The sequence below is a fragment of the Mauremys mutica genome, chromosome 9, assembly GCF_020497125.1.
Source record: "Mauremys mutica isolate MM-2020 ecotype Southern chromosome 9, ASM2049712v1, whole genome shotgun sequence".
NCBI lineage: Eukaryota > Metazoa > Chordata > Testudines > Geoemydidae > Mauremys > Mauremys mutica.
The window spans coordinates 93899304-93924068 of NC_059080.1; the positions used below are offsets into that span (position 1 = coordinate 93899304).

Below are 24765 nucleotides of genomic sequence, written 5' to 3' on the forward strand. Positions count from 1 at the left end.
TGCCTCCCAGGTTCCCATCCACTTTTGTTTCCCCTACTAATTCTTCCCTGTTTGTGAGCAGCAGGTCAAGAAGAGCTCTGCCCCTAGTTGGTTCCTCCAGCACTTGCACCAGGACATTGTCCCCTACACTTTCCAAAAACTTCCTAGATTGTCTGTGCACTGCTATATAGTGGCATTATGGTATTTTCTGTCTTATTATCTATCACTTTCCTAATGCTTCCTAACATTGTTAGCTTTTTTGACTGCCACTGCACATTGAGCAGATGTTTTCAGAGAACTATCAATTATCCAAGATCTCTTTCTTGAGTGGTAACAGCTAATTCAGAGCCCATAATTTTGTATATATAGTTGGGATTATATTTTCCAATGTGCATCGCTCTGCATTTATCAACACTGAATTTCATCTGCCATTTTGTTGCTCAATCATTCAGTTTTGTAAGATTCCTTTGTAACTTCTCACAATCTCCTTTGGCCTTAACTGTCTTGAGTAGTTTTGTGTCATCTGCAGACTTTGCCACCTCAGTGTTTACCCCTTTTTCCAGATCATTAATGAATATGTTGAACAGCACTGGTCCTAGTACAGATCCTTGGGGGCCCCTGCTATTTACCGTACCTCTCTCCACTGTGAAAACTGACCATTTATTCCTACCCTTTGTTTCCTATCTTTTAACCAGTTACTGATCCATGAGAGAACCTCCCCTCTTATTCCATGACAGCTTACTTTGCTTAAGAGACTTTGGTGAGGGACTTTGTCAGAGGCTTTCCTGAAAGTTCCAATACACTATATGAACTGGATCACCCTTGCCCATATGTTTGTCGACCTCTCAAACAATTCATAAAGATCGATGAGGTATAATGTCCATTTACAAAAGTTGTGTTGACTCTCCCCCTAGAGCAGGCATAGAAGCCACTTCCTTCTCCCATGTAGTGCTGGAAGAAACCTGCATTAAGTAATATTAATAGTTAGCATTGCATCCCTTGGATTCCAAAGCATCATTATCCCCACGTTACAGCTGGAGAAGTTAAGTGACTTGCCCAAGGTCACACAGGAAATCAATGCTAAAGCCCAGTTTTCTGATTCCCAGACTGATGCCCTCTATATTGGAGCACACAACCTTCTCAGTGTTGGTCTTGGGTGCTGTTTGGCCCAGTGAAGAGCCTTTCTCTTATGAACCACCAGGGCTAGAAGACCCTGCTGTACACTCCCGGGAAGCTGGCATGACCAGCTTTCCATTGGCAAACAGCATTAATTTCCATCACTGTGGTTTAAGGCATCTCATAATTTTAACTGGATACTGGTCCCTCAGACTAGGAAAAATACAAGCCAACGTGCTTTCAGGATCCCAAGCATCCTAAGCCAGTTCATCCCATGTGCAATATTCCTCGTGTTTCTGATACTAGTTTTGGTTCCGAAATGAAAGGGGCATGCCCCTCTCTTGTTATCTCTAATTCCTTATGTACCCTTCTCACCTTGTTTTTCCTCTGTGTTTATAACCTCATCTGCAGACACCTAGCAAGCAATAACATATACTGCTGCTGTGAGAGGCAGGCTAGGAATAGCTGATGGAAATTCCCCGCTGCTAGACCTAACAAGCTGCCATCCATTCAACAGGTTGGAGAGGGGCCTCATGCACAGGAGAGAGGAAGGGTGCATGAGAGTGCTTGATTTTCTATGCGCCAACAGGGTGCTGGTGGTCAGTTTCCTTCCACATCATCATATTGCTAAGATCTACCTCCACTACTCACCCACACAAAAAAGCACGCAGCTGCCTCCCTGATTCCAAACATTACCGACAACACTCTGAAAAGAGCTGCACTTACGTTCCAGGTCAACACAAGTGACCTTCCAAAGGTCAGCCTAAACCTGCATAATCTTTCCAGCTCACTGCACACCCCCACCACAGTCTCTCACACACACACACGCCCACACTGCAGTGTCTGCAGCCACGCTCTCTGCTTCTCTCACTAGCTCCGACTGAGGAAAATGCACTTTGATTTTAAATAATGATTACTCTATAAGACTCACTATCTAAAATAGCTGGCTTCCCGAAAGATTAAGGGAAGGAGTAGATGCAATTTATATTGAGATATCTAATGCACCCCTGTCGGTTTCTGATCAGAATCAACAGGAAGTAAATGGGTGTCGATTGAGCTATTTTAATCTCCCCAGAAGTGCACACAAGATTTTTCATTCCTCTCCCTGTGCATATTTTATTTCTAGCCTTTTAAGACTATTGCCTAGCCCCTTGTCAATCCTACAACCATAGCAGCTTCGCTGCGCCACTCTCTTCTCAACTGTCAGCTGCTAGCAGCCTCTGGGGAAAGTAAATAGGATCAGCAGTCTCTTCTATTCAAACTACTGAGTCATTCTGTTATGTCTTGGAAGTGTTGCAGTACTTCAAGGAGTTGGAAAGGCCTATTCTGATCTCTCTCTACATCAGTTTAATTCTTTTTCTCCACTGGGGTTATTCCTGATTTATATCCACAGAGCATAAGTGATGCCAGGAATAGACACTATGTATCAGTAATCACTCTTATACCACACTGTAATCAAAGCCTCCAAGCCCAGAACAAACCATTGTGACTGTCTAGTTCAGTAGTCCCCTTCGCAATGCCTGCGGCGCTGGGGGCATCTTAATGCGCCCGCGGCCTGGCCCCCGGGAGAACACCCGCCAAAATGCCGCCGAATTTCAGCGGCATTTCAGTGGGGACACCTCTCAATGACTACGCTTGTCGCCAACAAGTGATGTCATCGAGAGGCGTCGCTCCCGAATTTCGGTGGCGATGCCTCTCGATGACGCCGCTTGTCGACGGCAAGCAGCGTCATCGAGAGGCGTCACCGCCGAAATGCCGCCGAAATTCAGCGGCATTTCGGCGGGTGCTCCACCGCCACAGTGGTCCTTTGTCTGGCGCCTGCCAGACGAAAAGTTTGGGGACCACTGGTCTAGTTGGACCTCCTGTATAACAGAGGCCATAGAACTTCCCAAAAATGTTTCCTAGGAATAATTCAAGAAAGAAAAGTCCAAATTGAACCAGCTGCAGAAAAGGATGATCAGAAGAATGGCAAGCTAAACTTATGAGAAAATTTTGCCCATGGAGGGTTCAGTGGTAGAGCTGGGATTCTAACTCAAATCTGCCATTCCCTTGTCTTACACATCCTTCCCTTCTCCCTGATTTCCACTTCATTCTGCATGTGAACACATTAGAAACACCACAAGGACCACTTTTCTCATGCTCCTTAAATGCAGATATGCAAATATTTAAAATAAATGGGCGGAAAGGTCAAAGCAAACTGTTTTTTGAATTTGGAACAAGAGATATAGCTATTTTGGCTCTATTTCAAATGAAGATCAAAAGATTAGGAGAGTTCTCTTATTTTCCCTGCCAATTTTCTTATGCCTCCCTGGAATACATCCAGCTACCCAGAGACCCAAACATTGGATATTTTTAATATCTGCGCATTTCTAATATTACATGTGATTGACATTAAGGAGGTACGATACAAGTGTTATACAGTCCATAGATTTAATTATAAGATATGGTGATAAATAACATGAAGACCAGACCATATAAGGCACTCAAACACTTCTCATTCACAAGAGCTCTGCAATACCTCATTGCCAGCGCCTACCTTGCCCCTTTAGTAGGTTAGTGACCTTGGACAGGTGGACTAGGAGGGTTGCTTCCTAGCCACTGATCTGTCCAGAACATGGAATCCTATGCATAATTGCCAGCAGCAAACGACAACATAGGCAGCTGCATTGTTCTACAGCTCTGACTATCAGCTAGCAAGATGAATCAATGCCACAGTTTAAAGCTTAACACACACTGATGGTTTAGGAATCTGCCATTGAATCAGGGATTGTAAACCACCCAAGTACTCAGAACCTGAGATAATGGGTAATGTAAACTATCCTGCCACTCTGAACTTGGGATAACGGGCACTGCAAACCACACGGGTATTTAGAACTTGGGATAACAGGCCTTCTAAGCCACCCTGGCACTTAGCACCTAGGATAACAGGCATCAATGACTTGTACAGCATATATAGGACCCTGGCACAGATAAAATCCTTCCTACTACAAGGACCCAGGGATGAATGGTATAGGATATCTAGCTATCCTTGCACTTGTTCTTGGCAGGCTTGGTATTTGAAAATCATCTTGCCATGAATAGCCTAGGCTGGATTGGTATGTCTACTGTTCCTGGTATCAAAAGACTTACAAGAGTTGGAGGCCTGGTGTTGTAATTCATCTGAATACTAATAGTCTGGGTTTACTGGACTATATAAGCACCTAGGCATTACTGAAGCAAAAAGCAAACAAAGCTAAGCCCCCTACCCTCTCATTCCCTTCCATAACCAAAATCCAGTCCAGCCAATTCAATTCACAGTTATTCCCAGGCTGAGCGTTTATACACTGTCTATGACCAACACTGGATGGAAACTAAGAGCTAGATTATGGCCCGTGCTGTCTGGCTATTTGGGGCCTCTGAGCTGTTTCCCTTGACCTTGGATCCAGAAGTCTGTAGTCAAGTGGGCACTATTGCCCAGATCCTCCCAATGGGAGATAGGCCCAGATCCTCACAGGTGTTTAGGAGCCTCTGTGCCTGCTATTTCTTGCCCTGAGCAAGCGGATGGGGAGTGGCTGAAGACGGGTAGAGAATGGGCAGAACCTTGTTTAATCTCATCCTCTCTTCCCCGCAGCTCAGAAGTAGTAAACTGTTACCTGAGAACAAAGGCCATAGCAGGGAAGGAATTGTGACTCTCTGGGGCATTATTACATCCTAGAGATTTTCCAGGTGTGTGGGGCAGCTATATACCACCCCTCCCACAGGGCAAATTGGAAAAGAACAATTGAGTCCTAACTAACGACACAGAATTGGCCCATGATTAGAGAGACTGATAACATTAAACAGGCTAAATATGTACCATATGGCTTGGCTGCATTTGCAGCTAGAGGGAGGACATGCTACCACAACACTGGAAGGCTATAACCACCAAGCATGCAAAGGAATTACTGAGAGCAATATAAAGGGATTACAGTATTGCCAACCTCAAATATTCAAAAATCATGAGTCGGGCCCCTAAAAACATCAGACTGGTTTAAAAATCATGAGATTTTAAATAGTAATTAATGTGGGGTTCTCTTTATTTCCCATCTGCTTTTTGAGCCTTTAAGCTGCACTTGGGTGATACCTTCAAGCTTTTCTCCACAACCAGAAGCTTACACCTCTACCTCGATATAACGCTGTCCTTGGGAGCTCAAAAATCTTACAGCGTTATAGGTGAAACCGTGTTATAGTGAACTTGCTTTGCTCCACCGGAGTGTACAGCCCCAAATTCGTGTTATATCGGGTGGCGTTATATCGAGGTAGCGGTGTACTTTCCAAAAAATGAAAGCTGAGATGCTCACCTAATCACAGGGATCCAGCACAGGGACTTTAAGAACAAAACCAGAATATCGAGACTCGTAATAAAATCACAAGAGCTGGAAACGCTGGGGTTACAATTGCCACTTGAAGCAATGGGATATAAAGGAAAACTCAGGCTGACCCGGATGAAACATTTCTTTACAGTGCAGTCTATCAGGCTGTGATCTATTAGGTTCTACTGGGAAGTTGGAGAAACCTCATGGCGGGCAAAGAACTAGAGAATATGCTGGAGGGAACAATCCTTCTCTAGCAGGAAGATGGATGAGATGCGACCTCTCTGGTCTTTTCCACCTCTAATTTCTATTGCTCTATGAAATATTCATAAAAGAAGTGCTGACATGCTGTACCCTTAATGCTGCAGTCTGCTAATGCCATCCAGCATCTCTGCTGCACTGGAAATCAGATTCTCAGCTAATAAACTCGCCAATGAATCAATCAAATCCTGTTACAAGGTTAATCTATGGATTGTTATTAGGGCAGCGGGTTTGTCGCAGTATGTTATGAAAAGTCATGGCATAGTCATAAAAGAGAGCAGGAGAAGTTTATGAAATTTATATATTTTAAAAAATCAAAAGTCACAGGTCACATTATTTTAATCAAAATGTCTTTTTCCTTTGCAAATCTCACTTGATAAAATTAAATTAATAACCAAAAACCTCTGATAGCTGTTCTTCCAGTGCAGGCAGATTCAGCCATGCAGCAGTGCTGAGAGGGGTCTGAGAGAGAGAGAGAGACCTACCCACAGACCAAATCAATCACGGAACCCAGGCTCACCCTGTGGCCATGTGACGAACCACTGGCCCTAATTACGGGACACATTCTGCATGGATGTGCAAGAAGGAAATGTACAAGGAATTTCTGCCTGTTCCCAGTTTGGGCTCATGTAGAGGGTTTGGCCACTATCTCACTGGGGAATGTAATACCTGCTTGCTCCATTCTAGGGCTTCCTCCTCCCCTGGGGCTAAGTATCTGTAAGAGGGTAGCAGGGGCGGCTCTAAGATTTGCGCCGCCCCAAGCAGGGCGGCACGCCGCGGGGGGCGCTCTGGTGGTCGCCGGTCCCGCAGCTCCGGTGGACCTCCTGCAGACATGCCTGCGGATGCTCCACCAGAGCCGCGGGACCAGCGGATCCTCCGCAGGCACATCTGCAGGAGGTCCACCGGAGCCGCCTGCCGCCCTCCCACAGGACGCCGCCCCAAGCGCGCGCTTGGCGCACTGGGGTCTGGAGCTGGCCCTGGAGGGTAGGGTGAGGATTACTCCATTAATATTTGTACAGACCTTTGAGTTCCTCAAATGGAAACTGCTATAAAAGTTTAAAGTATTGTTCCTCGTATAATTATGACCATGACTATGACTATTTTATTATTCTTACTATTGGTTTACTTGTTCTGTGGTCTTATGAAAGGGACAGTCTGCTGGAGATTTTCCTGTTTGTCATCCAAAATAGTATTTGGTTAGAGACATTTCTTTTCCTTTTAATTTCTTCCCAGTGTTCCTACATCCCCAAGTGTGGCAAGAACTACGAAGAGTCCATGTCACTTGTGAGTGTTGTAATGGAAAATTTCAGGAAGTACCAGCGCTTCTCGTGCTTTTACGACCCAGAAGGCATTCAGAAGAATGTGATATTAACCAAACTTTACAGTTCCAACGTGCTGTTCCACTCACTTTTCTGGCCAACATGCATGATGATTGGTGGGGTTGCCATCGTTGCCATGGTAAAGCTGACTCAGTACCTCTCCCTCCTCTGTGAGAGAATCCAAAGGATCAACAGATAAAAGCAGAAACTTCTCTGAGATGTATTTCAGCTAAAATACTGTTTTTTCATTCTTCACCAAAGAACCTTAAGTTTGTAACGTGCAAGTCTGTTAAGTTCCTTACTATATTCTTATAAGTAGAGCAATAATGCAAAAGCTGTTCTATATGCAAACATGATGTTATTATTATGCAGACAACAGGAAAAAATACTGTTTGTGTTGGTTGTCTATCTGATCTCATTTTATGCTGGAACTAGTACTTCTTTCTTTTCTACAGCCAAAATAGGGCTCGGTGTGACCATTTGCCAAGCTTTGTCAATGAACACATCAACATTTCAGTGTAACATTCTGGGGGAAATTCACCCCTGTGCAGAGGGCTAGCAAAAGGCCTCAGAATCATTTATGTCCCATTTAATCCTCAGGGCATGCAACGGATGGCTTTGGAGGGAATGAGGGCAACAAAAGTATAGAACCACTGTCTTTTTAGGGTAAGAGGGTATAGAATGGATGCATATACAATTGACAGCTCAAGTGGGACTTGCATGTTGCTTGTGCTGGCTCTCCCTGGCAAGGGGAAAATTTCACCCTTTGGTGTTTTAGGTCTTTTGTAAAACACCTTGGAGATGGATATTTGCAATATGTTTTCCTCACATCACATCATCTACAGAAGCTACAGCCAAAAACAAAGAAAATTCAACCAGTTTCATTTTCTACTCCAAGCTGAGCCCTATTGCTGGAGATGGGACCAGACACCTTATGTAAAGGTTTATTACGCATTTGTCTTGTATTTGCTACCATATCGCTGTAAAGAAAAACAAAAACACAATCAGCTATTTTTTCATTTTTTACTTCCAACTATTTTAACTTTTTTTACTTGATTATATAGAGATATAAAAAGAAAAAGCTATATTATATCTAATTGTGTATTGTAACTTGATTGTTATTTTTTTTTTCCTTTTGACTAACTGGAAAGTGAGCAGTATAACTCCTGTATTTATCACATTCAAAGCCTGGAAAAGACCATAACATCAAGGAGCAGCAACGTGGGATCTTATCCAATATTCACACTGACATTTCAATCAGATGGAGGTCTCTCTTGCTGTGACATTTGGATTGAAAAAAATCTCCTCCACTTCGCTAGGTGTATTAATTGAATTGTTATACAATAATCATAATATTTCTGGAAATTATGATTGTTATGCAGTGCTGGCTGAAGTGACTTGCATTCTAAAATGTCCAGGTGTAATATGAGGTATTGGAAAAATTGAGATTCAAACCAATATGTAGTCCTAGCTGTCATGTATGTTCCATGGGGGCTTTACCAATATAATTCCACGCACACTATGTGCACATCTTTGGCATAATTTATTTTCCATGTTGTTATACTCTACAGACAATCTCAACATTTTTTACCTTGCTCCTAAACTGAAGGACAAATTTGAGGCAGCCTCTCTGATTACCCCATGAACTTACTATAGAATATTTATAGGAAATTATTTACAGGTACATTCAAAAGAAGGAGATTCCACCTCTTTTTTTTCTTTTTTGCCAAAAAGATAGCAGAAGGAGAAAATCCAGAGTCTTCTGTCTAGCTCATCCATATATAAGTACCTTCTTCCATGATGTAGTATTGAAAACTTTAAGGTGTTACAAGATTTTACAAATTGTACAAGTGTAGTCGGAGCTGTAAAAATAAGTTCACAGCAGTGGATTTAACCTGCAATCTTGTAATCCATGGTATGATTTTTCTTAGGCAAATAAATTCTTGGGGGCGGGGAGAGTGTGATCAGGGCTCCAAAAATGTGTAATAAAAATATTAAATCAAATCTTCAGGATTTCAATACCTTTTCCATTCAGAACTGGTTTGTTTCAACAACTTTTTTTTTTTTTAAGATTCTGTTGCCATAAAACCAGGATTGCCAACCCTCTGTAACATGAGAGGGAGTTTGTAAAAATTACTTTGTAAAAGCTATCTATCTACCTATTTTAGGGTTTTGTACAGCCTTTCACCATGGTATCTGAGCAACTTCCACATTATTTAGATTGACAGTGGAGAAGCCCCTAGTGGATTTCAAGAAGTCGCCATTTAAATTCAAAAGAACTCACTACCCACATTATTTTCTACATGGCCAGAAAATCTGATTGATGCCTTATTTTCTCCACCTGGAGAGTTCCAACATCGAATGGATGGAGGTAGACGTCTGTAGAAGAGAAGAATCCTAATGCTCTGGTGCAAAGGGATTAATCAAGATTAAGGGCAGCTGGGGGAACGTTTCTGCTGGTACATTGCCTAGCTTTTACTAAAGATACCCTAAGAGAGGGCAAAAATGTGCCCCCAAAGTGGAGGAGGAAAATCCTCAGAGTTACAATGAGAATTTTTTAAGCAGGAAAACCACAAGAAGAGCTATCGAGAGCTCTATTGCATCTGAATTACAGGCGCTGCCACAGGTAAGAGCCAGTTATGCCCAATAATATCACAACAGATGGAGGAAGAGTGAACACAACTACTAATCCAAGTAAGTGTAAGAGCATTAGTTGGAGGCAGAAGACTCTGCAGGGCAAGCAGAGATTCCTCCAGTTACAGAAGATGCTGAAGGAGAGCTGAGGCACTTGCTTGGCCCAGACTGGTAGGAAGTCCTTTGCAGTTCATTTTCAAAGCAGGTTGGGAGGTGGTATGGTCAAGGACTGAGCCCAAAGTTGGAAGTCAAGAAATCCTGAGCTCTGCTTCTGGTTCTCCCACTGACCTGTGTGACCTTGAACAAGTCATTTCACCTCTCTGCTGCAGTTTCCTCATCAAATAGGGATAATATTTGCTGAACCTACCTTACGGGGATGGTGCAAGGATTCATTGACTAGTATTTGTGCAGTAGTTTAAATATATAAAGGATTACACAGTGTAAGTGCTAATGATTATTATTAAAGCATATCAGAAGAGGGTCCAAAAACAAAGGAGGTAGCCAGGCTTGGACCACCCCTGTGGCATTTAGCAAAGGCCTCCTGGCAGGTGTCTAAAATGCAGCATGTCATGGGAGACTTGCATTTTCATTCATCTGAAAGTTGATGCTTGCTCCACAAGTAAAGGAGGCTGGTTTGTGTTCAATTTTGCTATCCTAAATTGCCCCTTTTCTTATATAAAAACCTCAGTCTTCAGCAGAACTACATACACCAAAGGAAGAACTCAGCACTCTCCACTGAAATTGTTCCAAATCAAACATTCTGCCCAACGCTATCTAGCAAATAGCTGTAATAACAGAGAGGATTCTTCAGGAAATTACTGACACAAACGTTGGCCATTTACATGATGATTTACGTGGCCGGCAATAAAGTAGCTCTTTAGTTCCATGTGTGACATTTCAGGGGCAGTGATTGTGGCACTTTGTTTCTAGTGACAGGAAGCTGATTACGCTTGACATTTACTCATCAAATGCACTTTTCAACATGTTGTGCCATAAACATTTTTACCAGCGTTCCTGTGGGTGAAACATCTTGACGCTGTTGCAGCCTATAATCATTTTGTTGACATTAACAGACAGATCTGTGGGATAGCAAAATAACTTGAGTAATTGGATGGAGTGAGGTAAAACAATAATTTAAAAGGAATTATCAGTCTGATCACTGGCACAGCTAGCCCCCTACTGAAGTATCAGCATTTCAAATACAGTTTAGGCAACTCCTGCTGCCCCAGAGAGATTAATTTCAGTCAGAATATTTGCCTGAGCTATTTCTTTCTCTACCTCATTTTCTCCTCATTTTACCCCCTCTTGCTCATTTCCCATGAACAGGAACTGAGATCACTGGGGGCAGATCAGTTGGAGCAGAATGTCCCCATTGACCTTCTACACAGCTTCATCAACATCATCTAGTGGGAAGAGGAGACAACTGGGATTCACAGGTTCTGTTCCTGGCTCTTCCACTGACCATGACCAAGTCAATTAACCCCATTGTGCCCCAGTTTGACTGCCTCTGAGGCACGTGGTGAACATTTAATGCTCATAAGGTACCTGAGATCCTCTACTGGAAGGATGCTATTGCTATATAAAAACAAAGGTCCATATTTACAAATATATTTTGATGCTGTAAGATATAGGTAGGTGCTGATTGGAATTCACAAAAGCGTCTATGCTACAGAGTTAGGTCAGTAGTGCTCCCTTAGCCCTACATAGTCCTTACTCTTTGGATTTCTGCTTAAAAAGAGACTGATGATTATTTAAGAACATAAGAACGGCCATACTGGGTCAGACCAAAGGTCCATCTAGCCCAGTATCCCTGCTCATCCTGCCTATCCTCCATTAATTTATCTAGTTCTTTTTTGAACCCTATTATATTCTTGGCCTTCACAACATCCTCTGGCAAGGAGTTCCACAGCTTGACTTGCGTTGTGTGAAAAAAAATACTTCCTTTTGTTTGGTTTAAACCTGCTGCCTATTAATTTCATTTGGTGGCCCCTGGTTCTTGTGTTACAGATTATGTTGACCTAATTCTGTAAGCGTCTACACTAAAATGTTGCTCCCACCCACGTAACTCACCCACTTACTAACTCCATCTCCATGAGAGGCATAGCACTTAGGTCAATGTAGTTAGTTTGATACAATGTCAGTGTAGACCCTTCATTGCTTACACCAACTGTCTCTCTGCCTTTCAGAAGCCATCCCACAATGCCCTACACTGACAGATAAATCAGCGCAAGCACTCCTGGTGAGGACGTGCACTGCTGACCCAAGAAGTGTAGTGTGGACATGCAAAAGTGATTTAATTATTGCGGTAACTTAGGTTGACATAACTTAGGTAACTCGACATAACTTCAGTTGACATAATTTTGTAGTGTAGATGTACCTTAAGTGAGTTTGGCACCTAATTCCCATTGAGTTTCAATGGTTTTGATTAGGTTATTTATTTAAGGTATAACTTCCTTGCTATAACACCCAACCTTCCAACTATGCTGCGAACCTTTCCACAGTATTTTGCCAGTAAACAGCAGGTTTACTAGAGTGTTACAAGCCACCACAGTAGAACACTAGAGTATTTATTAATAAGGAGCAAGACAAAGTCAGACGCTGTCTGAATGACTTTTTACCTTGAAAATGTCCCAGGGTTTCAGGGGGTGGGTGTTTGGGGTGGGTAAGAAAGGTAGCGATCAGGCCCTTGGAAGTATACCCCAGCGGGTGACAAATGTGAGGAAATGAAGTAGAACAATTCCAAAATCTCAGGGAAGGAATGGCAATTAAAACCCAAAGCACAAGTGCTGGAAGGCAGCATGGATCTTTGTCTGGAAGGCAAGAGACCTGCATTCTGTTCCCAGGTCTGCCACTGACCTGCTGTAATCTTGAGCAGGTCACTTGGCCTCTGTTTCCTCTCCCATCCTTTGTCCATCTTGTCTATTTAGGTTGTAAGTTTCTCAGAGCAGGGACTAGGGTGACCAGACAGCAAATGTGAAAAATCGGGACAGTGGGTGGGGGGTAATAGGAGCCTTTATAAGAAAAAGACCCAAAAATCGGGACTGTCCCTATAAAATCGGGACATCTGGTCACCCTGCCAGGGACTATCTCTTAATGTGTGTTTTTACATTGCCCAGCACAACAGTGCCCTGATCTTGGTTGCACCCTCTATGCGCTACTGTAATAAAAATAGTAGTAACAATGAGCTAGACAAAGTCCTTCTCCTCTGGCTTCCTATTTCCCAGGCTGCATTGTAAGAAGGGTGGCCTCATCCCCTGGAAATAACTACACACACACACACACCAGTATGGGGGCCATGTATAAAATATTCACTCTGATACCCACTGAGGGTTCTCAGAACAAATACATAATAGTCACTAGCTAATAAAGGCGTCTATCTGAACCAGACAACTTTGATTTACACCCTGTGCAAACCCATTGGTTTCAACCAGGTTGCACAAGGATGCAGGTTTTGGCCCGCTGGCTGGTAGAGCTAACCAAGCCCCACCAATACAATTCCAATTGCCCGTTAATACTGTATTTTTGTGAGGGTGCCAGCAGCAGTCCCCAAAAGCGGAGATAAGCTGTAAAGTCAACTGAAAAAATACCCGCCCTGCTGAAAAACAGTAAGGACTATGCCAAACGTGTCCAAGGTTATGGTAACAACACAGACCTGAACAGGCATTTCCTTTAGCAACTCTAGAGGTAGCTAGCCACCAGCCAGAGTCCTAGCCTCTGCTACCCAGTGTGGTAAGCAAACAGCCAGAGTCAACTCTGCAAACATACGAACATTTCCTAAGTCTTTCCATAAACAAAAGACACATTTATGAAACAGCAGACCATGTACAGTACATTGTTATACTAAAACCTAAGTACTGTGCCTATGGTTCTCAGGGCATGTCTACACAAGGGTTCACGGGGCTCCAGCTGTGGGGCTACAAAATTACAGTGCAGACATTCAGGCTCAGGCTGGAGCTCTGAGGTCCTCCACCCCCACCTGCCAGGTTCCCAGAACCCTGCTCCAGCCTGAGCCCAAAAATCTACACTTAAATTTTATAGCCCCTGCAGCCTGAGTCAGCTGACACAGGCCAGCAGCAGGTAGTGTAGAAATTACCTTTCAGTGGGAGGTACTACCCCTGGCTTCAGTGCAACCAGGACAGTGCTCTTAATAATAAAAATAATCCCTAGTTCTTGAATAGCGCGTTTCATCAATAGATCTCAAAGTATGAAGGAGATAAGCATCACTATCCCCATTTTGCAGATGGGAAAACTGAGGCAAAGAGAGGCGAAGTGACTTGCCCCAGGTCATGCAGAAGGCTAGTGGCAGAGCATGTAATTGACCCTTAATGGTGGTCCTAGTGTATTATACACTATGCTATACCAAGATGGCGCAGCTGTCCCTGGGGAATAGGGATTCCTAATGATTTTAATATTTGGGCTGAGCCAGTATGGCAAATCCTAAACTCCTATGTGTTTTTCTATAGGACCATGCATCTGAGGGTCACAAAATATTTTGCAAACATGAATTAATCAAGCTTTACAACCCACCTGTGAAATAGGGGAGCATTAACTGTGCCCCGAAGACCCACGGCGGGGGGGTCCTTCTGCCCTGGGACCCACTGTCGAAGTCCTGGGTCTTCGGCGGCAATTCAGCGGTGGGGGCCCCTGGCCGCCAAAGACCCCAGACCCCCTGAATCTTCTGGGTGGCCCTGTCCAATGCACAATGCACAGAGGAAGACCAATCAAATGTAAGAGGCAGGTGAGAAAAGCCATGTTTAGGCTGTAGCTTCATCCAAACACACTTTTTGCTCTGGTATAACTATTGTGGTTCGGGTGTGATTCTTTTTACCAATGTAATTCTACTGGTACAATCCCTAGGGTGGTCACAGCTATACCGGTATAAAGGTGCCTTCTACTTGTATAGTTTATTCCCCTTTTCATAGGGGAATACCTATGCCACCAAAAAGCACGTTTATAGTAATATCATCGCATCCACACTAGGAAGACCATACCAGTGTAGTTAAAACAATACAATTTTTGCATGTGGACAAGCCTAAGAATCTGAGTGCAGCGATGTCTCTTCTCCATTAGCTTCCCCATTGCTTCCCCGTTTGCCACATACATGGGGCAAAACACACTTCTGTATCCCATGGAAACCCCAAGAGAACGTTGCCAGTGCTGCATTGAGGAGCCGGTGATCAACACTTCAGAGAGCATCACTGACTGTTATTATTTGTATCACAGGAGCACGTCTGAGGTTCAAAAGAGACAGAACTAGAACCAGGGGCAGGATGTGTGATGCCTCCACTCTGCTACCCATTACTCATGGTAGGGCTGCATGAGTTACCTCAGACACACAGTGAAGATAAACACCACAGGAAGAACTACTATGGAAGGCCAGACTGACAGCTTCCATCATGGCCTTTGATTGGGATAAGTATTGGTATCACCCAGGCAGTGTCTATGCAATGAAGTGGGCTTCCCTGTCAACTGTAGCGAGGATCTGTCTCTTGGCTTGCTCTTGGACGCCTGACCCCCGTTTGGACTCTTGGCTTCCAGCCTTGAACTCTGACTCCAGCCCCTGGCGTTGATACCAGGGCTCTGACTCCAGCTCTGCCCTCTGGCTTCAGTACTTGGACTCCAACACTGGCTTTGACTCCTGGTTTTGGTACTTGGGGGCTGACTGTAGGCTTTGGGGCTTGAACTCTGGCTATGGATCCTGGCTTTGCCCCTTGAATCCTGGTTCTGTTCCTGGCTTTGGTACTAGGGCCATGATGCCTAAGCCAGGGTCATGACCGCACCTCCAGGCTCTAACACAGATTAAGGCCGTACTGTGTTAGGTGCTGTACCAACACATAGTAAAAGACCATCCCTGCCCTGAAAACTGTACAATCTAACTAGACAAGAATGATTAAAGGAAGTAGAAAGGACATTATGTATTGTTTGTATTATAGAGGCACCTACAACGGATCCGGACCCCATTGTGCTAGGTGCTGTACAAACACAGAACAAAAAGACAGTCCCCGCCCCAAAGACCTTACAGTCTAAGTATCAGCTCCATTTTACAGCTAAGGGATTCAGTCACAGTGAGATTAAATGATTTTCCCTAGATCACAATTGTGGCAAAGCTGGGAATTGAATCTAGTTCTCCTGCTTCCCATTCCACTGCTGTAACTGCAAGACCATCCTTTTTTTAACACTGATCTCCTGCTACAGGCTCCAGCAGCAAAGGACTGAACTATTTGCCTGGTTAGGTTCTGGTGTTTGAAAGAGACACACAGCATCAGCTGATAGTTATGCTTCCATTTGTGCTAATTTTCTTAGAAATTTATTTGCTACTTTTTGGAAACATCCAAACAACCATCTCCTCAATATTAAACAGAAGTCCCAGAGTTTCTATATCCTTAATGCCTTGCTCCTCATGATAACAAGCCATTCCTTACTCCACTAAATCACCAGTACAGTGCTAAATACGCCAATATGTGCACATAGCAGGGTGTGCATTGATTAAAAGCAAACAAAGCAAAACAGGAAATGTTCTCTCTCTGCCTCTTTTCAGGCAGCTCAGTTTTGACAGTTCTCCACCCATTGAGGGCCCTTCTCTGAATGGTTCTTCAGCCAGGATCTGAGGCTGCTGAATTGTAAAACAAAACTAATTTCAGGGGGAAAGCCTCTCTAGAATGAATAAAGAGAACCATTTATTTTAAGGAGGTAAATGTGGCCAATTTCATTTGCAGCTTGTTTAAGATTTATCAGATTTCTCTGAATGCTGAGTAATGTATGACATTCAGGCGCCTTCTTTATAAGTTTATATACTTTTTATGTTACGTTTTCCCATTCTCATATGCAGAGCTGGCAGCTACATGTATAATTTTGATGTGTCCCACACTTTTATGTAACTTTTTTTTCTCACCCTAAGGGTTGTGGGACCGAGGGGTTAGCCCACCTGTCCCATGGCACAGCCCTTTAAGATTTTGGGAGGTCTGAGGTATGCCAGGACTAGGAAATAGGAGCTATTGGAAGAGAGGAAGAGGTCCTGGGAATAGGTAGTGTTTTTGGAAGCAAAACCCATTACTGTCTCTTTAAGGGCCCAGGACCAGAACCCTTGCGGTGTCCCCCTCTCTCCCAGCCAGCTGGGATAAGTTTTGGGAACAGGATCAGCATATAGGCCACTTTTTCTGGCATAGCAGGGGACCGGGACCAGGAGCAGGAGAAGGCTGCCTGTTGAACAATCCAAACTAGAGGACTACTTGGGGGAAAGAGGGCAGCTGAAGGTGAAGCTACTAGAGCCCTACAGCTGGGCTAAATTACAACCCCCGCTCCAAGGAGGAGAGCTGGGGGTGGGGGTGTTCTGTCTTGAGGCCAGAGAGAGAGAGAGACTGCCTGCAGTATGACCCAGCTGCTGCCAAAAAGGTTGGGAAGGGCCTTGGGGAAGCTTCTCCGTAGTTGGTTGGGAAGAAGCCACGTGAGGAGACAGAACTTCAGAGCAGGACTAGTGGAGTTCACAGCCCTGGGAGGGACACTGACAAACAGGGAAAAGTTAGGAGCAGCCCAAGGACAGGGCAAGGGGTTGGATCCCTGGCTGGCTAACAGGGTTCTTGGACTGGAACCAAGAGGAGAGGGCTGGCCTGCATTCCCTTCTCTCTCCTGCAGCAAGAGTGGAAGTACAAGTCTAAGGACTTAAAGAGGCAAAGATAGATGAGTCCCAAATGGGGGCTGAAGGTCTGGCATGAAGACTCTGGGTTTCTGGTTGTACTTTTTCTGTTATCCCAGAAGGGGACTGAACTGAACGGTGGCCTGTCCAGAGGCCCAGGTCACAGAAGCAGCAGACTGCTACAACAGATGACAGGGGGTGCTAGAGCAGACCAGCAACGCCGTGTCTTGGCATGAGAGAGCACTCTGGCAGCGAGTATGCCCTGTGACGATTGGCTAGTAATGATATTTTAAACGTCCATAAAGCTTTTCGTCCCAAAATGCTTTGCAAATGATACGCACCCAACAGCACCTCTGAAATGCAATCACCACTGCAATGGAGAGCAGTGGTTAGCTCACACGCCACAGCACAGAGTGGGGAAACTAGACAGACAAAACCCAACGGGGGGGGCCTCATCCAGTCAGCAGGAAATATTTATCACATCCTCATTTAGGAAGAAACATGGAAAACAGATGAGAACTGGGCTCATCCGCAAGAGAGGCTGACACAACCATAAGCCAGCAATGAAGTGTTTATAGGAAAATGGAATTTCTAGTGGCAGATGGGCCATTAGGCCATTCAGCCTGGTATCCTGTTTTAATCAGTAGCCAATATCAGCAGTGGTTGAGAATTTTTTGATTCAACTTTTTTCATCTGCAAATACAGATTAGTCAAAACCAAAACTGTTCTTAGGAGAGGGTCGCTTTGGGTGAATTTTCTGTTTTGAAATTGTTCTGAAAAGGGCAAAACAGGATGTTTTAATAAAGTTCCAGTTTTTGGCTCAAAATTCCTTTTTTTTATTTAAAATTGAAGTTACATTTCTAGGGAAATTTTTAATTTAAAAAGTAAGCATTGGACCACCTGACATGGCTACAACAACACTGCATACAACATTGAAACAAAACATTTTGAAATTATTGACACACAATCTTTTGCTTTGACCTGATCAGAAATCTTTGGGGATTTTCAGTTCTCAAAAACTTTCAAGATTTTGACTTTTCATCGTGTTTTGGGCCAGGACAAATTTTTGAAATCATGGAAATTCTTGCAGGACAGGAAAATCATACCGTACCCAGCTCTAGCCCATATCTTTAAAGGAAAGTGAGAATTTCCTAGAACGTATTTAGCAGTATAATGCATGAAATGTATATGTGGGGAGATGGCAGGTATAATCGGTTTATACCTCAAAGCATGACACTGGATTATCCTTATGAATAATTACAAATATTACAAGTATACTGCATTTCATTACAAAGTACTGCTCAATAAATTATAAAGCACGCTTCAATATCCAGCCACGCAAATACTTTCCTTTACTTTCACAAAAGGAAAAACCTACTCTAGCTAAATGTAGGCTGATCTGAGGGCAGGAAGGCCACTTCAGACTTGAAATAGAGTGGTGCAGAAGGAAGTGCCCTTCGCAGCATCTCCATGTGGAAGGCACTCATGATTGTAATCACTGTGCACTGCACATAAACTCCTTTATATTCATCACAGATTAAGTGTAGGAAGCAAAATATGGTGACTAAGCAGGCTCACTCCTATTCAGCCCCACTACAAACACGACTTCAATGCCATTAATATGCTGAGACAGCTGTACGGTATAATGGGAATTAGTTAAAACTGCAGAATGCTGCAAAACACAAGACAGAGGGGGCCCTGGTGTAATCTGATGTCGCTTCCTCTGCACCACTTTACCATATGCTTAAAGGCTGGTGGGAAAGCAAGTTAGCAACAGAACATTTCCCATCACTGGCTGCTCTTACTGCTCCTTCGTTCGCATTTGCTGCAGCAGTGGAGACTGCTTGTCTCCCTTTCAAAGTATTAATCTTATCTCCATTTTCAGTACGAGTAGGGTGGGGGAGACACCAATCATTGGTAAAATGTGCGATCGCGTGCCATGTCAGCTAGCATTGTGAAATCCTATTACTCTGGGTTTTCTGAGTTTTAAATGTCCCCCACCTAGGAAAGAGAAAGAATGAAAAAGACAGAAAGTTACATTTGTTCAACTTCACTTGGAAGAGACCAGGTTTGTCTATTTCCATGCCAGTCTTTTTGTGTCCATGAATTATCCAGCTGCTTTTGGGAAACTCTCTTTCTAGATATCCCAGTTGTACAGCAGCGAATCTTATACCTAGAACCAAAATAACTGAGCTAGGGTTACGCACTTCAGCAAAGAATCTGAGACTGCTGGCTGGCTGGATAAGTTATCCCAGTAGATGGGATGACTGGGTCCTGGGAGACTGATCAAAGGAATGGCTGTGGGAAACAGGCCCTGAGTAGAAGGGTGGGGTCTTGCTGAAGACTAGTTGGATGAATCTGTTTTGAGTTCTTGGTTTTCTCTTATTTTTGGACTTTAATACTATGAAAGGGATGGGGCTCAAGTGTTCCTTAGCCAGAGGGCTAAAGCACCACTGCACTGGATCCTGTAAGAGATGATGATCAACCACGGGGGTATTATAATTAGTACAGCCACCAGAGGGAATTCAGTACCCTCTCTCAAATCCTAGAAGTCTTTGCTGGGTCAAAATTCCCACTGAAGTCAAAGGGAGCACTATCGGAGTAAAGTCCATAGGATTTTGCCTTATGTGTGGATAACAATCCATTACAAATGGTTGGGTAATAGATGTCCAGGCCAGAAGGGATCACTGTGAACATCGAGTCTGACATCCTGTGTAACACAAGCCATAGAACCTCCCCAAAACTATTCCTACAACGTATCTTTGAGAAAAGCATCCAATCTTGATTTTAAAATTTCCAGTGATGGAGAATCCATCATGACCCTGGGTAAGTTGTTCCAGTGGTGAATTACTCTCAGTTAACAAGTGTGCATTTTTTCCAGTCTAAATTTGTCTAACTTCAACTTCAAGCCATTGGATCATGTTGGACCTTTCTCTGCTAGACTGAAGAGCCTATTATTAAATATTTGTTCCCCATGTAGGTATGTAAAGTCACCCCTTAATCCCTTTGTTATACTGAATAGACTGAGCTACTTGAATCTATCAACATAAGCCATGTTGTCTAATCCTTAATCATTCCCATAGCTCTTCTCTGAATCCTTTCCAATTTATTAACATCCTTCTTGAATTGTGGACTCCAGAACTGGACACAGTATTCCAGCGGTGATCACCCCAGTGCCGAATACAGAAGTAAAATAACCTCTCTACTACTTGAGATTCTCCTGTTTATGAATTCAATTGTTTTATTAGTCCTTTTGGCCACAGTGTCACACAGGGAGCACATGTTCAGCTGATTATCCACCACAACCCCATAATCTCTTTCAGAGTCCCTGCTTCCCAGGAGAGAGTCCCCCATCAGGTAAGTATGGTCTACATTCTTTGTTCCTAGATGTATACCTTTACATCTAGCAATATTAAAATGCATATTGTTTGCTTGGACCCATCTTACTATGCAACCCAGATTGTTCCGTAGCAGTGACCTGTCCTCATCATTTACCACTTGCCCAATTTTTGTGTCATCTGCAAACTTTATCAGTGGTGATTTTAAATCATCAGTCTAGCGGTCATCTAGGTACTTGCATGATTCCCATCCCTGTAGTAGTATGAATGCTACCTGAACTTGGCAGTTCCCAGGCTTATCTGTCTCTTATTTTACTAAAACTAGTTTTCCCATCTCTAATCTCATTACCTTTTGTCATTTCTACCGTGACTATGTCTTGGCACAGGGAGAGCAGTGGCAGAACCTGATGCTGATGCATGGCATGGCAGGGAGAGAAGGATATAATATGACAGAGCGACATTGCTGGGAAGAAAGCATTCCATTTGCAAATCACACACTGTATCCACAATCTGTCAGTGGTCAGGCCATGCTTATTGAGATGGATAGCTTTTGTTCACTCTGCTTCTATCTCCATGAACTGGCAGACCTCATGTTGCACAGAAACATAGAAATGACACATAGGCAGTTCAATGTACAGGGGTTGAAGTGGGCTGGCTCTTGGCATCCCAGAGAGCTGGTACTTTTATTGGGAAGCTGTCATCTGGTGCACTGGAAGCTTTCATTACAAATAAATAAATAGACATGGTTGCAAAGGTGACCTTCCAAACATGAGACCAGTGTAAACTGATGCAGCTGAGTCTGCAGATAGCCTGACATAACAGTGCTGAGAGATGAGACCTGCTCATGCTCACTTTGATAGTGAACTCTGTGCCCTAACAACGGCCACTTAAATGTCAATATAGTGAACTGCTTCACTGCTGCTTGAACATGTATGAGAGAGACAAGTCAGGCTGATGTCCCATGCACAGTGTGTAAGAAAGAGGAGGATTAATGGCTCTGAAGGTCTGTACAATTGACAGTGAATGGTGTCTTATTCTAGCACTTCTTGGGGGTGTTTCAAATAGGCAGAGCACAATTTGTGAGTGGAGCCTGGGATTTTTTATTTAATTGGAAATATACCTATCTCCTAGAACTGGAAAGGACCTTGAAAGGTCATTGAGTCCAGCCCCCTGCCTTCATTAGTAGGACCAAGTACTGATTTTTGCCCCTGATCCCTAAGTAGCCCTCTCAAGGATTGAGCTCACAACCCTGTGTTTAGCAAGCCCATGCTCAAACCACTGAGTTGTCCCTCCCCGCTGCACAGCTTCTGGTTCTATGAAATAGGTATATCTCCATATATATTGGTATTCTCCATTTTCCTGCCACTAATCTGAGGCTATCAAGTGTCTATCTTAAGGAGGCAAAACTCTTGAGCCTGTCTGAATCCATGGACTTCTGAAGGCAACGTTGCTTAAGCCTGGTCACCGCTTGCAAGTTCTTTATCTCAAGCAAATGAGGTTCTGACCACAATTGCAAAATTAAGCACTAAGGGCTAGACGGTCATCCTGCGATCTGCCCCGAATCACAGTTCATTCCCTGATTCTCCCAGCATGGTGGCTCAGCTGCACTGGTCAGCACAAGGGAGGAGGGGAGACAGGTTCCAAGGCTCCACCCACTTCCTGCTCCTACATACTAACTCCCCATCCATCTGCACAGGAGATGAAGGAGCAACCGAGTGATGGCTGCTCCAGTCATTGTAACCCACAAAGTGGGTTACTCATGCAAGGGTGTGTAACAGGGTGCTGGCCAGGAGACCTGGCCAGGCCCCTGTTAGCCCCTGCTCCCATTAAGGGGAATTAATTGGAGCTGGCAGGGTGTGGCTCATTGCTGGGCTAAAGAAGAAACACCTGTGGGTTTTATGGGCCGGGGCTGTATAAAGCTCACAGGAAGGAAAGGGGGAGAGGGGGCAGGAACAGGAAAGGGAGGAGCCTTAGGCTGGAGTTCTCAGGTAGCTGCAGAAGCCAGCTGTTCCCCAAGGGGCTACCTGGACTGAATTGAACTGTATATAAAAGGTGGTGGGAACAAACACTGAAAATAAAAGGGCACTGGTGTTTGCACAGAGAGGTCTCCGGTTGGTTTTTGAGAGGAGCGGTGAAGCATACTGCTACAGGGTGTAATGGGGTACTTTACACCCTATTGCTGCCTTACATGGGCATGTAGGCATCAGTTGTGAGCCAGCTTAAGTGAAGGTAACATCACAGGTGTTTTGGCTGACTAAGGAGTGCCAAACAGGGCTTTAATTCTGCCTTGCATTACACCAGTGTAGGTCCATTGACTTAATGAAGTTACTAGAGCTACACTGGCTGACACTGGGGGCTTGTCTACGCAGTAGTTAACTTGCCAGTAGTATAAGACCAGTGATCTACAGGAGTGTTTCCAAAGTGCAGCTTGACAAAGGAACCCTTCAGGGCTCAGATGTGAAAATGTTGCCATCCACTAGCCCCTCTGCTAAGGGACCCCACACAACTTGCCTCTATGTGCCTCTGACCTGCTCATAAGATCATCCACATGGGCTTTCTCTTTTAAACCATAGGATGGGAGCTTCATGCAGAGAATAAGATGGAAGGCTCTGTCTACACCCACCTGCCCAGCAGGAAACACTAAACACAATTCAACAGGGCCAGATATTTATTTCACAGCCATAAAATCAGATTTTTAAAAGTGTATTTTGGATGGTGACTGTAGCCAAGAGTTGGAATATTAATTGGATATCCCTGTCACCATAGACAGCTGGCCTCGGGACAGACTGTTTGAACATCTCTGGCTGTGACTCGTGCCCTCAGTTAATATATTTGATCCTCATCTGGTCTCTTGGCTGCCTGCATTCCCCCTTGTATGGGCAAGTGTTCGAATCACACTCGGCCGGCAACGCCAGAGGGAACCAGGGCTTTCTTGGTTTTCAAGGAAGGGTGAGGATACTGTAGGTAACCCTGCTGTCAGTGAAGGTTTGCAATGTTGGCTTTAAGAGAGAAGACGGTTTTGTTTTTGCAAGGTGCTCCTCGCATCGCTAATCCTGCTGGGATCCATATAGTGACAGAAATTTACATTTAGATAACACTTTTCATCCAACATAAAGGGCACTAGGTCAGCTCCTGGGGATGAACCTCAATGAACTGCCTCTTTATTAGATTTTCCAGTCCCAAATTTATCTCCTGGGACACTTCAGCATCTCTTGCTCAAAGCCCTCTCTGGCACTACTATAGCTCACATACAGTGGTGCACATGGACTGGGTTCTCTTCCCTGCTTCTGTCTCCAGCAAGTTGATCGAAAGGCTGGTTGGTTTGCGATAGGCAAATCCAGTTTGTGATGTGACAGCTGGCTCAAGTTGTGGGATCTCCAACCAAACATGAAGTGTTATGCTGGGTTTGCAAGCATTTCCTTTTACTGCAGGGGCTCAGAGTGTGTGTTGCTCCAGCTTTTGGATCTCTGTGTGAAAACGTGCACAGAGACCATTCTTCTTTTTTTGTGCTGTTTCAGCTGCTGACAAAGCTATTCTGACAACTCTTTCAAGCCTTGGATAAAAATCCACTGCCCTGATGCCGTTAAATGGTGTCGAGCAGGATTATAATTACTGACCAAAAAAAAACTGTGTTAAAAGAACATTATTAGGGTTGCAAAGTCAAGCACTCAAAAGTTAGGAAATGCCAGTCTTAATTTGGCCCCCTTGTTCATGTGCTTTCTGATACACTCTTTAATTACATGATCACGTACCATTTTATCCATAGGACCCTTGCCTCATTCAGTGCACAGATTGCGCAGTCTTCACTTAACAAGCAGCTATTCAATATTTCATTGTTCAGTGAGTGGCTCCATGACTTATTTACCGCACACTATTCAAAGCCTGCCCTGAAGACAGAATTATCAATTTCCTCCTGGGTTTTTCTATGACACTTATCATTAAGGTATCTGCATGCTATTCAAATATTAATTAATTTATCTTCACAACACTTGTGAAATGAATGGGTATTACCCTCACTTTACAGATGGGGAACTGAGGCGCAGAGGGATAAAGGTTAAAAGTATCCACTAATTTGGGGTCCCCAATTTTAGAGAGCTCGGACAACCTGATTTTTTCAGAGTACTTAACATTAAATAGCACTTCATATGTTCAAA

The 24765-nt window shown here is 43.9% G+C and overlaps 1 protein-coding gene across 7 annotated transcripts in view; it reads left to right on the plus strand.

The window, feature by feature from the left end:
* LOC123377063 (calcium-activated potassium channel subunit beta-2) overlaps nt 1-8954 on the plus strand; it is a 76471-nt gene extending 67517 nt beyond the window's left edge. For all 7 annotated transcript variants that reach the window (XM_045029477.1, XM_045029480.1, XM_045029479.1 and 4 more), the window contains one exon: nt 6921-8954. In XM_045029477.1, coding sequence (XP_044885412.1) covers nt 6921-7205 — 285 coding nt within the window. In that variant the 3' untranslated portion in view covers nt 7206-8954. The remainder of the gene's footprint in view (nt 1-6920) is intronic.
* Nucleotides 8955-24765: the final 15811 nt, after the last annotated feature.